Source organism: Jaculus jaculus, chromosome 1 (genome assembly GCF_020740685.1).
Source record: "Jaculus jaculus isolate mJacJac1 chromosome 1, mJacJac1.mat.Y.cur, whole genome shotgun sequence".
NCBI lineage: Eukaryota > Metazoa > Chordata > Mammalia > Rodentia > Dipodidae > Jaculus > Jaculus jaculus.
Genome location: NC_059102.1, coordinates 295,646,962 through 295,659,828, shown reverse-complemented (window position 1 = coordinate 295,659,828; position 12,867 = coordinate 295,646,962). Strand labels below are relative to the sequence as shown.

Sequence of the window (12,867 nt, the reverse complement as noted above, 5' to 3'; positions counted from 1 at the left end):
TTCTTTTAAAAATATTTTTGTTGGGCTGGAGAGATGGCTTAGCGGTTAAGCGCTTGCCTGTGAAGCCTAAGGACCCTGGTTCGAGGCTCGGTTCCCCAGGTCCCACGTTAGCCAGATGCACAAGGGGGCGCACGCGTCTGGAGTTCATTTGCAGAGGCTGGAAGCCCTGGCGCGCCCATTCTCTCTCTCTCCCTCTATCTGTCTTTCTCTCTGTGTCTGTCGCTTTCAAATAAATAAATTAAAAATATTTTAAAAAAAATATTTTTGTTAAAGAACAATCTTTTTTTTTTTTTTTACTTAGTTTGCTTTTTTTTCTAAAGCATTGAATTCCACTTTGTCTTTCTTTCATCTACTTCTTTTTTTTGTTGTTTTTGTTTTTTTTTTCGTTTTTTGATGTAGGGGCTCAGGCTGTCATCTACTTCTTTTAACTAATATTGCTGATGTTTTTCTTGAGGCAGGTTTCTTTTCATGTGTTAGCACTAAATCTTATGCCATAAGAAATGAAAGCCAATAATGTACATATTCAAATCTATAAAGTAACATGGTCAATTTGGTTGCTATGAAGTCCCTCAACTCTCAGCTTCTGGCAACTACCAAGCTGCTTTTTTTTTTTTTTAAAATTTATTTAAGAGCAACAGAGAGAGAAAAGAGGCAGATAAAGAGAAAGAATGGGCGCGCCAGGGCCTCCAGCCACTGCAAACAAAATCCAGACACGTGCGCCCCCTTGTGCATCTAGCTAACGTGGGTCCTGGGGAATCGAGCCTTGAACCAGGGTCCTTAGGCTCCACAGGCAAGTGCTTAACCACTAAGCCATCTCTCCAACCCCCAAGCTGCTTTTAAGTACTATAGCTTCACCTTTTTAGAACTTCAAATACATGTCATAAGTCTCTGTCTACTCTCTTCCAGTTTGCATAATGCTGTTGAGACTCTTTATTGCTATTTTGGCATATGTGAGTGCTTTTATTGTTAAGAAGTGCTTTAGAGGGCTGAAGACATGGCTCAGCAGTTAAGGCTCTTCTCTGCAGAGCCTAACGACTGGAGTGCAATTTACCCAGTCTGTACCCATGTGGAGCCAGATGCACAAAGTGGAACATGTGTCTTGAGTTTGTTTGCAGTGACTAGAGGTCCTGGTGCACCCATTTTCTCTGTCTCTCTTCTAGGTCTCTCTGCTTGCAAATAAATAAACAAAATTTAAAAATAGATTTTTGTAAAAAGTGCTTTAGAGCTGGTGACGTGGCTCAGCAGTTAAGTGTACTTCCTGAGCAAGCACGAGGGTCTGAGGAGACCTGAGACCTGAAATTCCAATCTCCAGAGACAGGGTCTTACTGATCCCACAGCTTGCCATGAGTGAGCCCCAACTAGCTCCTATAGGAGCGGGATTAGAGACATGCATGGCCATGCCTGACTATTTTATGTGGGTTCCAGAGATTCAAATGCAGGCAGTCTCCAACTCTCTTAGGTCCTCATGTTTGCCCAGAAAGCACACTTAACCATTTAGCCATCTTTTCACCTAATTTTTAAATTTTTTGTTATACTTTCTATACACACATTTTTTATGAAAAGATATACTTGATATTATTTGCTTTGTCTTGTGCATTAGATTTCTAAAATTTATTTATATTGTTATGTGGAACTAAGTCTTATTTTTCATGCTATATTATAAACCAATGTGCAAACAGAGCAGAATTTATTTATTAATTTTCCTGCCAAAAGATATTTTGGCCGTTATGAGTAACAGTGCCATGAACATTCCTGTAGCATGACCCCCGGTGCCTAAGTGTGTTTCTATAGCATGCAAGTAGGAGTAGAATTTCTGGATCCAACCAAGAGGGAGAGCAGCTTGGGCTAAAAGGGGTATACAAAGTTACTTGAGAGACTTTTTGGTGTGCAAGCCCACTCTTCTCCAGAGAGCAATGGGGGGCTTCACTTTGAAGCCTATGAGTTTCCTGACAATGGGATTCTGACTTGATTTCCAGTACCAGACATGAGTTCTCTCCCATTGAGCAGGTCTCATGTCCTATCAGAGAACTGTTGGTTACCCACAGAGGCTGTGTGCCACTATTGCACAAGTGTGTACTTCTTGTCTGGCTGATTAATTATATAATTTGCAGGGTCCACTATTCACGCTGTTGGTAACTGTTTTCTTCCAGGAGTTCCAATAGTGCTTGCCAGAAATATGGGAGCTAGCCAGGAAGGAGCTAGTTTCCTTTTTGTTTGTTTATTTATTTCTTTGTTTGTTTGTTTTTTTCTTTTCCTCCCTTTTGGTTCCAGCATGGTATTTCAATGTCCAGTGACTATAGCCTATGTTGTCTTCAGCAGTAGGGTCTTACATTTTAGCTCTGGAAGGTAATCAAGTGTTTTGGCAATGGCTTACGTTGTTCTGGGGACTTCATGGTTCTCCTTGGCCAACAGCTCCCTGTGGGGAGGCAACCCAATTCTGGACCTGGGAATTACAGGCCAGAGGCCAATATTTTAAGGGTAAGTTCTTTCTACCTTCCATTTGGATTGTTCCCCCTCCCCCTTTATTGGTGGTTATGTCTTGTAGAGTGCCAGCCAGCTGGCGGGGGGGTTTCTACAGAATTGATTCATGTTGTCTTAGCTTTTGTGTAACTCCCTCTCCACCCTCCCTACCCATGACCCCTCTGTGGTAATCTGAATGTATATCCCCCACACCCCCATAGACTCGGGTGTTTTATTAAATCTTGTAACTTGGATCTCCAGCCACTTGGCCGGAGAAGGTGTCACTAGGGAATGGATCCTGGAGTCCAGCCCTAAGGTGTCACTGAGGGCAGATCTAAATTCCAGCCCAAAGGTAGAAGAGCAGCTGGAGCTCTGGGGGCCTGCTGCTGCGGGTTTTGTGTTTGTCACTTTTGGTGTTTGCTGGCCAGTGATGGTTTCTCTGCTTGGATGTATGGAAACAACTTCTTCTGATACTGATGGACCTTCCCCTGGATCTGTAAGCTTGAAACAAACCCCTTCCTCCCTAAACTGGCCTGGTTTGGATGTTCAGCCCAGCAACATGGAACTGACTATGTAAAGCCCCTTCCTCTCCAAATTCTGTCCCTCCCTAACCTGTCAAGTTACTCCTCCTCTCCTCTTTCTTCTCTCTCCTAGTCTTATTCTGGTTTATGACATAAGGGGACTTTTATATAATTTAGTTTGAGTGTATTCTCTCCATAAGTATATTCATATTAAAGTATTAAGCCTAAGAATTGATTTTTTGTAGAACGTAAGGTAGCGCTCTAATTTCACTATTTTTCTGTATGAACAACCAATTATTCTAACTCATTTATCTAATAACTGATCATATTCCCTGCAATGAGCACTATAGGTTCTCTTGTAAATCAGAATACCATTTATTTATGATTTTGTTTCTTGGGTGTTTGTTTACTTCTTCAATTAATTTGTTTATTCCTCATGAGAAGCAACTGTTTTAATATATATGCTAATTTAAAATTAGCATCAATATTTCATACGGCAGATCTATGTACCTATAATACTTTTTTGGAGTAACCTAGCTATTTTTTAAACACAGGACACTTCATGGATTTGCATGTCATTCTTGGGTAGGAGCCATGCTAATCTTTGTATCATTTCAATTTTAGTATATGTGCTACCTAAGCAAGCATGCCCTTAGCTATTCCTTTTTTTTGTACATATTTAGTGTTATTATAACAAAGCAACTGGTACACTGAATGTTTAAACCTGAGTAGCATCTTTTTCCTTTCCAGTGAAAACAAAGAAAATTTTAAAATAAAACAAAATTATAATACAAAATGTCAACTCCAAATAAATCCTATGGATTCTGCTGATTCTCCCATAGCATAACAGGGTTCAAGTCATCATGGGCTGGAGAGATGGCTTATCAGTCAAGGTGCTTGCCTGCAAAACCTAAAGACCCAGGTTTGATTCCCCAGTACCCACATAAACCAGATGTATAAGGTGGTACATGCATCTGCAGTTTGTTTGCAGTAGCTAGAGGCCCTGGTATGTCCATTCTCTCTCTCTATATATATATATATCTGCCTCTTTCTCTCTATTTCAAGTAAATAAATAAATAAAATATCTTTTAAAAATAAAATCATCAAAGTGTCATCTTGAAACTGCAACAAGGGCTTGAAAGATGGCTTAACAATTAAGGAGCTTGCCTGCAAAGCCAAAGGACCCAGGTTCAATTCTCCAAGACCCACATAAGCCGATGCACAAGGTGGTGCATATATCTAGAGTTCACTTGCACCAGCTGGAGGCCCTGGTGAACCCATTCTCTCTTGGCCTCTTTCTCTAAAATAAATAAATAAATAAAAATAAAAACATTTAAAAAGACTGTAATGATGTCCATTGGGTATCACAATTAAACATGCCAAAAGAGAAGACATGTTGTCAAAATGCCCACTTAACCCACCCAGACATCTCAAACCCACTCTTTGCTGACCTTCTATTCCCCAATTTTTAAAAGGTTTTTTTCTTTTTATTAAACAAGAGAAAGTAGATAGGTACATGTTGGTAAATGCGAACTGTCCATATTCACACAGAGACACAGTATAATCTCTGAGCCCAACATGCAGAGAAAGGAGCTGGAATTCTATGCACAACTACCCAGAGGCCAGCGCCCTCCAATTGCCAGCAGTGAAGGGAGCAGGTTTTTCATTTTCCCCACAGAGCACAGTGGTAGCATTGGTTGCATACAGCTCTTGTTTAGACAGGATGGGGTAAAAATGCATTTAGAACTAAAACGTGGAGACTCTTTCCCTGTTGTATTCTGATCAAGGTATTGCCCCCCAGATAAGTTGAGAAACATGATGTCGAGAAAAAGAGACCTCCAAAGTGCAGCCACTGAAATTGAGGGGTTGTGGGAAGAAAAGACTGCAACTTGCTCCCAGGGACTAGAGAAATTTAAAATAAATAAAAGGTTGAAACCCATCAGTGTTCTTTTCTATTAGTCATTCTCTCCTTCATCCTCCTCTCCTTCCTCCCCTTCATCACCTTCATCTTCTTCACCTTTATCCTCATCGCCTATATTTATCTCCCAGTCCTTCTTCCTCCTCCTCCTCATCTTCTTCCCCTTCTTTCTTCATCATCCATATCCGGAACCAAGTAGCACAAGGGCTTTGGCCAAGTACCGTCTTTGCCCACCTCTCCTAACTCATCTGCACCTGCCTCAGAGTGGTCTGTAAACCAAGCCAGAAATGGGGTTCAGAAAAACGCTCCTTGTAAGCTTTCAAGGCCCATCCACAATATAATTTCAATCACATTTTATGATGCATAAGCACATGTAAACATATGCATTTTTTAAAACCTGGAAGAAAATAATGCTTATGTCAGCTATAAATCCAGTTTGTTGGTATTTTTAAACTGGTGCTGGAACAGTTAGTGTCTGGCAAGATTCCCCTAGTGTTGCAGTCAGGTTCGCATTGCTGGGAGAAATCACCCAACAAAGAGCAGTTTGGTGGGGGGAAAAGGGTTTAGTTTGGCTTGCACACTTGAGGAGAAGCTCCATGAAGGAAGGGGGAAATGATACCATGAGCAGAGGATGGACATCACTTCCTGGCCAACATCAGGTGGACAACAGGAACAGAAGAGTGTGCCAAACACTGGCAAGGGGAAGCTGGCTGTGACACCCACAAGCCTGCCCCCAACAATACACTGCCTCCAGGAGGCGTTAATTCCCAAATCTCCATCAGCTGGGAACCTAGCATTCAGCATGCCTGAGCTTATGGGAGACACCTGAATCAAACCACCACCCCTAGCTTACTGACCACTACCACCTGCCCCTTACAGAGAGCAACAATGTAACAAGAACATTAGAGGCGCACCTAGGATGGCTGTGAAATCATGAACAAAATGCCCGTAGCCCCCGCCCCTACAGAGCCTCCATTGAGGATATTTCATCTCATATTCAAGTTGAAAATATTGACCTTGGAAGAGAAAAGGAAGTACTGGAAGAAAAGTGCTAGCTTTATAAAAAAGTTGAAAAACAGGTTTGATTTTCCTGGACTATGGCTTATAATAACAAAGACCAATGCACTCTTGGCCAAAGACAGAAGAGAAAAAGAGAAGATTGGCAGGGAGTTCACTCACTGATCAAAAGGGCTTTACATTAACAATTACTAAAGACAGAGAAAAAGATTCACATAAAACTTATAACTACTTATAATTAAGAACCACAGGTGACCCTACCTCACAAAACCAAAAAAAAAAGCAAAAAAAAAATACCTGTACATATATATATATATATATATATATATATATATATATATATATATTTACACATATATATGATATATATGCTATATATATATTTTTTAAGATGAATATTGATGGCTGGAGAGATGGCTTAGTGGTTAAGCACTTGCCTGTGAAGCCTAAGGACCTCAGTTCAAGGCTTGATTCCCCAGGACCCATGTAACCCAGATGCACAAGGGGGCGCATGCATCTGGAGTTCATTTGCCGTAGCTGGAGGCCCTGGCATGCCCATTCTCTCTCTCTATCTGCCTCTTTCTCTGTCTCTCTGTCACTCTGAAATAAATAAATAATAAAATTTTTAAAAAGATGTATATTGAGCTGGAGAGATGGCTTAGCAGTTAAGACGCTTGCCTGCAAAGCCAAAGGACCCAGGTTTGATTCTCCAAGACCCATGTAAACCAGATGCATAAGGTGGCACATGCATCTAGAATATCGTTTGCAGTGGCTTGAGGCCCTGGCACACCCATTCTCTCTGCCTCTTTCTCTCTCTCAAATAAATAAATAAAAATAAAATATTAGAAAAAAAAAGATTAGCTGGTGTGGTGGGTGGCACACGCCTTTAATCCCAGCACTTGGGAGGCAGAGGTAGGAGGCTTGCCATGAGTTCGAGGCTACCCTGAGAATACAGAGTGAATTCCAGGTCAGCCTGGGCTAGAGCGAGACCCTACCTCAGAAAACCAAATAAATAAATAAAATAAAAAGTAAAAATAAATAAAGATGTGTATTACATGACAGGGCCTCTCATCATCTCCAAGAGGCATCAATCATTCACAAAATAGAAAATTTTGGGAAAGGATCAAAGATGAAAGAATAAACTGATAAAACTATGAAAGTATTTTCAGTAATGGAAGACACTTTGTGAATATAGATTATAAAACTAGCCATGCATGGTGGCACACACCTTTAATCTCAGCACTCAGGAGGCAGAGGTAGAAAGATCTCTGTGAGTTCAAGGCCAGCCTTCATCCTTCCCCAAAAGAAAGAAGAAAAGAAAGAAGGAAAGGAAAAAAGGAAGGAAGGAAGGAAGGAAGGAAGGAAGGAAGGAAGGAAGGAAGGAAGGAAGGAAGGAAGGAAGGAAGGAAGGAAAGATGGGAGAGAGGGAGGGAGGGAGGAGAGGAGGAAGAGGAGGAAGAGGAGGAAGGGAAAGAGGGAGGAAGGAAAGAAGGAAGGAAGGAAAAAAATAATTCAGGCATGGTGGTGAACACCTTTAATCCCAACACTTGGGAGGCAGAAATAGGAGAATCTCTATGAGTTTGAGGCCACCCTGAGAGTACATAGTAAATTCCCTACCTCGAAAAGAAATTAGAAAAAGAGCCTAATGAGATACCCAAGTAACTGTCCTGGCAGGAGTGAAGCTATACTAAAGAGAAACACTGGGCCTCTCCTTTTGGCTCTCAGGCCATTGAAGCAATGGTCCCCCAGGAATTGGAATTCCCCTGGGATTCTAGTGCTGTCCAGCCAGAAGAGGAGCTTGTCTGTCTGCCAGGAAGAGAGTTCACACACTTCTGACAACTGACCAGACCAGCAGGCAGGCGAGACGGGAGCCCAGACGACGACGCATCAAGCCAGGACTGCTTGGTTTTGCATGTGTCTTGTCCTCAGTTTAAGCCTTCACCTCAGGTCAGTGCCTGGCAGGCGGACCTGGGGGTCACCGGACGTCTGTGTCCTTCCCAACATGGCTGCACTTAATATCTCTCCTTCCTGTACTTTTCATTCTTACTTTTCTCTTGTAGTAGCTTCTTGAGGACAGGTAGTTGAGCCTAACTTGTAAGAAATGCCATATCCCCCAAGCTTGTAGCCTGAAAACTTGGCTAACATGGCAGCCGCAAAGAGATTTTATCTGAACACCAGGAAGTCTGACATTCCAAAAGGAAAGAATTTGGTAAGCGCTTTTCTTAAGAAAGTAGGTGATGTAACTTGGGAAAATAATGTCCTCATGGACGGAACATCATTCAAGCTATATATGTAGGATAATGAATAACCAAATCAAATGATAATTCAGTCAAATGTGCAAGAATCATAAGAACAAAAGTAGTTCATATTTACTGTGCACATAACATGCTTGATGAAATACTTAATTATAAAAACTAACATTTGGGGCTGGGGAGATGGCTCAGCAGTTAAAGGTGCTTGATTATAAAGCCTACTGGCCCTGGTTCATTTCCCCAATCACCCAAGTAAAGCTAAACAGGCATTTGTTTGCAATGGCAAGAAACACACATAGAAAAAAAAAATTAACTTTTTTCTAATTTTTATTTGAGACAGAGAGAGAGAGAATGGGTGCACCAGGGCCTCTAACCACTGCAAACGAATTCCAGATGCATGAGCCACCATGTGCATCTGGCTTACGTGGGACCTGGAGAACTGAACCTGGGTCATTAGGCTTTGCAGGCAAACATCTTAACCACAAAGCCATCTCTGCAGCCCCGGAAAAATATTTTTAAACTAACATGTATTAAATGCTTACAATGTGCTGAGCATTACAGAGTCCCATGAGACTATCCCCATTTTACTGCTGAGGAAACTGAGGGCTGAACATGCTAATTAATGCAACATACAAAGCTAGTGAGAGGGAAGATGAAAGTCGAATTCAGATCTATCTAATTCTGAAGCCCATTTGTTAACCTGGCTTCTTAACACTAGCAAAGGGAGGGGCATGCTGTCTTAAAGATTTTGAGGAGGACAAAGAGAATTCTAGGAAGAATCAACCATGCATGCTACATTTAAAAAAAAAAAAAAAGGATTTCCTAAAATAAACAGAAGAGAGAGAATGACCCTGTGGCCCATAAATCCAAAGTTAAGGCATTTCAAGGGGCTTGGAAGGTTGTGAAAAATAATGTTCATAAAATATAATGACAAGTAACCAAGCTGTGCATATATGTGCATGGACATACAAAAAAATAACAACTGGCTATTCTGAGTCATAGGCACGGAAATTTTAAAGGAATGAGCATATAAAATGCAACAAAATATTATAAGGTAATAGTGTCAGGGAAAGCCAGAAGTTGCAGAAAAAAAAATCCTAAAGACAACAGAGATTTTTGGTGGTTGTTGTGTTCAGGGCAGGAAGAACAAGAGAATGGCTGACAGCTAGATGTGGAAGCAGTTGGAGCAACACTGCAATCAAGGACCAAAATGCTAGAAGCCAACCAGACAGGTTCAAGAACAAGTCCCAGGCCAAGCGTGGTGGCACACACCTTGAGTCCCAGCACTTCAGAAGCAGAGGTAGGAGGATCACCGTGAGTTCAAGGCCACCCTGAGATTATAGAGTGAATTCCAGATCAGCCTGGGCTAGAGCGAGACCCTACCTTGAAAAACATAAACAAATAAATAGAACAAGTCCCATCAAATGCTCCAAACAGGCAGTAGAGTGTAGCTTCATGTGAGAAACATCCCTTGGCCAAAGATTTTATCATCTTGTGAACAAGATGCGAAAATCCAGTGACTTTCTAACTCATTGAACAACTGAGCCAAAGAGGCTGAAGAGTAGAATGTTCCCCCTAAGACAGGTGTGCCCCGTGTTCTGTCCTCTCCAATACTAGAAACTGAAATTCGATCTGAGAGTGCTTTTAATCACACTCACAAATAACCTGAAGTTGAGAGAGGCACCTACCTATATGTAAAATGACAGACTCAAGCAGCAGAAGGGTTTGACAAGCTGAAACTAGCAAGAGACTGTCTTGATATATAGCTATAAATTCCTTGCTGTCAAAAATCATTTGGAAGTGTGTGTGGGGGGGGATTAACATGGGATTTTTTTTATAATCATGGAAAATGCTAATAAAAATTTTTTTAAAAATCGAGAGTGCGCCACCTCCGCCTTCGCCCTCGCCATGAACAGCGTCGGGGAGGCTTGCACGGACATGAAGCGGGAGTACGACCAGTGTTTCAATCGCTGGCTTGCCGAGAAGTTCCTGAAAGGGGACAGCTCTGGGGACCCGTGCACTGACCTCTTCAAGTGCTACCAGCAGTGTGTTCAGAAAGCAATAAAGGAGAAAGAGATTCCTATTAAAGGACTGGAGTTCAGGGGCCATGGCAAAGATAAGCCTGAAAACTCTTCTTGGCCCTGAAGATGGATTCCTCACATTAGGAACAGAAAGGAGTCTGGATTTTGTCAACAAAGGCTATGAAGATAGACGTGGAATTTGATGAGTTTGGGATTTTTGTTTCTGCCTTCTGGATTTTCCTGCTTCTAGAAGATGATGAACTGTCACTCTTGCTTTGAGATGATTTCTCACTTGGAGAAATGTGCTAAAACTGAACAATTTCTTGGGATTATGGTTGCAATACATGGTCTGTAATCAGCTTTAAACACGCCTTGTATGTAAGTATTGATGAACTGGCCAAGGTGATCTTGATTTTTGCTGCAAAGGACCTTAGGTACACTCTACGGGGGTCATTGTCCATGAAAGCAGTCGGTTAGGACCTTTTTTTCCTCTCAGGGAGCTAATGCTCTTAAAAGGGGCCCAGGCACTATGGTTCCAATCAATGGGGAGCACGGTTTTATTTTTATGTGGTAATAGTTGATTGCTGGTGGCCTGTGTTAGTGAAGGGGAGGAAGCTTTTAACAATGCCTGCCTTAACCCGAGTTGGATGACCAACTCAGCGTTCACAGCATGGCTCACACTTACCATGCTTGGTTGCCAATGAAGAAGCACCTTCATTACAAAGACCTGCTGCTGCCAGTTTTCAACTCAAGCTAATCTGCACATCATTCAAAAGGAAAAATGCTGCCTCTGGTCAGATGCAGATGTGGGAAAGGTGCTTGCTTTTATCTGTCTACTGTGCCCTATATAATATCTGTAATCATGAAAATGAAATAAATTGTAACATTAGTTTTTTTAAAAAAAATTTTTTAAAAATCATTTGGAGCCGGACATGGTGATGCACACCTTTAATCCCAGCACATGGGAGGCAAAGGTAGGAGGATCACCATGAGTTTGAGGCCACCCTGAGACCTCATAGTGAATTTCAGGTCAGCCTGGACTAGAGTAAGACCCTACCTTGAAAAACCAAAAAAAAAAAAAAAAAAAAAAAATCACTTGGACTAGACAAGATGAGGGACTCATGACTTTCAATTTTCACATGAGAAGGACCTCAAGCCATTGCGGTTACCTTCTTACTGCTGGGACAGAGGCCTGACCAAACGCTGCTGGTGGGAGGGAAGGGCTTCCAGTCCTGAGGGGCTGTTTCATGATGGCAGGAGGAAGTATGGCATGAGCAGAAGCTGGACACCACAATTTTACAACAGAAGATGGAAAATAGCAGCAAGAGAGTGAGCCAAGCTAACACTGGCAAGCTAGGTGCTGATAAACCTCAAGTTCAGCCTCCAGAAACATGCCTCCTCCAGCAAGATTCCACCTGCCAAGCCGCCATCAACTGGGGACCAAGGACTCAGGGTGATATCCGATTCAAACCACCACACAGGAGCTCCTGGGACTTTGGTCAATAACCCTCAGAAAAACAGTCAACAAGGACAAGCCCGCCAAGGAAATCTCTGCAGTGTTTGGTTGTATTCATAGATACACGACATGCAAACTATGAGGAAATGTGTTTTCACTAAGTCTGTAGCACAAATTCCATATTTGGAGTAATATTTTTAATTCAAAAACAAATTGTGCAAGGATCATTAACAATCCAAAATTTGTTGACAGCAAAATATCTTGTTAGTTTTATAACACTATGACAAAATACCTAAGGTAGTTTATCTGAAAGATTTATTCTGACTGTTTTAGAGGTTTCAATCTAGTCACTTGTCACACCCATCACTTTGGACTTGTGACTAGGCAGTACATCATTGCAGGGAGCCGCTCACGCCTCGGTGGAAGGGAAGAGAGGAGACAGGAGGGGCAGGGGTCCCCATATCCATTTCCCAGACATGCCTCCAATGGCTTCTCTCCTTCACCTAGGCCCTGTCTCCTGAGTGTTCCCCAGTGGCACCATCAGCTGTGGATAAGCCTTCAGCACATGAGCTTCCGGGTGACACTTAACATCCAAACCATAACGTGAAGGTTCACCACGTTATCTTGGGGTCAAAAACTCTGTCCCATAAAAAACAGTAGCAGTGGCAATGATTAACTGTGCTAGAAAGAAGCCTGTGGGATCCCCACAAAGCTCGGTTCCCTGCAGTTCCTCAAAGTACCAGTGTCTCTTACAGGGCCCCGTGTAGTCCTCTAAAGGATCCCCATCTGAAATCACCTAGCTCCTTCTTACCTGTGTTCCCACCACGTAATAAAAGACTCTTTATTTTTATTTTATTTATTCTTTTATTTTTCAAGGTAGGGTCTCACTCTAGCTCAGGCTGACCTGAAATTCACTAGGTAGTTTCAGAGTGGCCTCGAACTCATGGTGATCTTCATACTTCTGCCTCACTAGTGCTGGGATTAAAGGTGTGTGCCACCAAGCCCAGCTCAATAAAAGAATCTTGGGAGAAGGAGACTTGTCTATGAGTTCACCATTTTATCTACAGCATCTATCACAGTGTCTGATGCATGAAGCCATCACCACTTCTTGGCCTGATAGAGTAAAAGGAAAAGTGGTTACTGCAACCTGTGAAGGACTTTAGCTGTAAGAGAAAGATGTCATATAGGAGTTTAAAATAGTAGGCACATAGAGAAGGAATCA

At 42.0% G+C, this 12,867-nt stretch overlaps 1 protein-coding gene and 1 pseudogene across 1 annotated transcript; one reads left to right on the top strand and one right to left on the bottom strand.

Moving 5' to 3' along the window:
- Positions 1–3,525: 3,525 nt before the first annotated feature.
- LOC123458316 lies at positions 3,526–3,625 on the bottom strand (annotated as a pseudogene).
- A 6,451-nt stretch (positions 3,626–10,076) lies between these two features.
- On the top strand, positions 10,077–10,313 carry LOC101611584 (TP53-regulated inhibitor of apoptosis 1-like). The gene has a single exon (XM_045143554.1). It carries the CDS (start codon positions 10,077–10,079, stop codon positions 10,311–10,313), a length of 237 nt encoding a protein of 78 aa, XP_044999489.1.
- Positions 10,314–12,867: the final 2,554 nt, after the last annotated feature.

What these genes read in the sequence shown, in the direction of transcription:
- LOC101611584 (XM_045143554.1), top strand. Translation starts at nt 10,077, where the DNA reads ATGAACAGCGTCGGGGAGGCTTGCACGGACATGAAGCGGGAGTACGAC.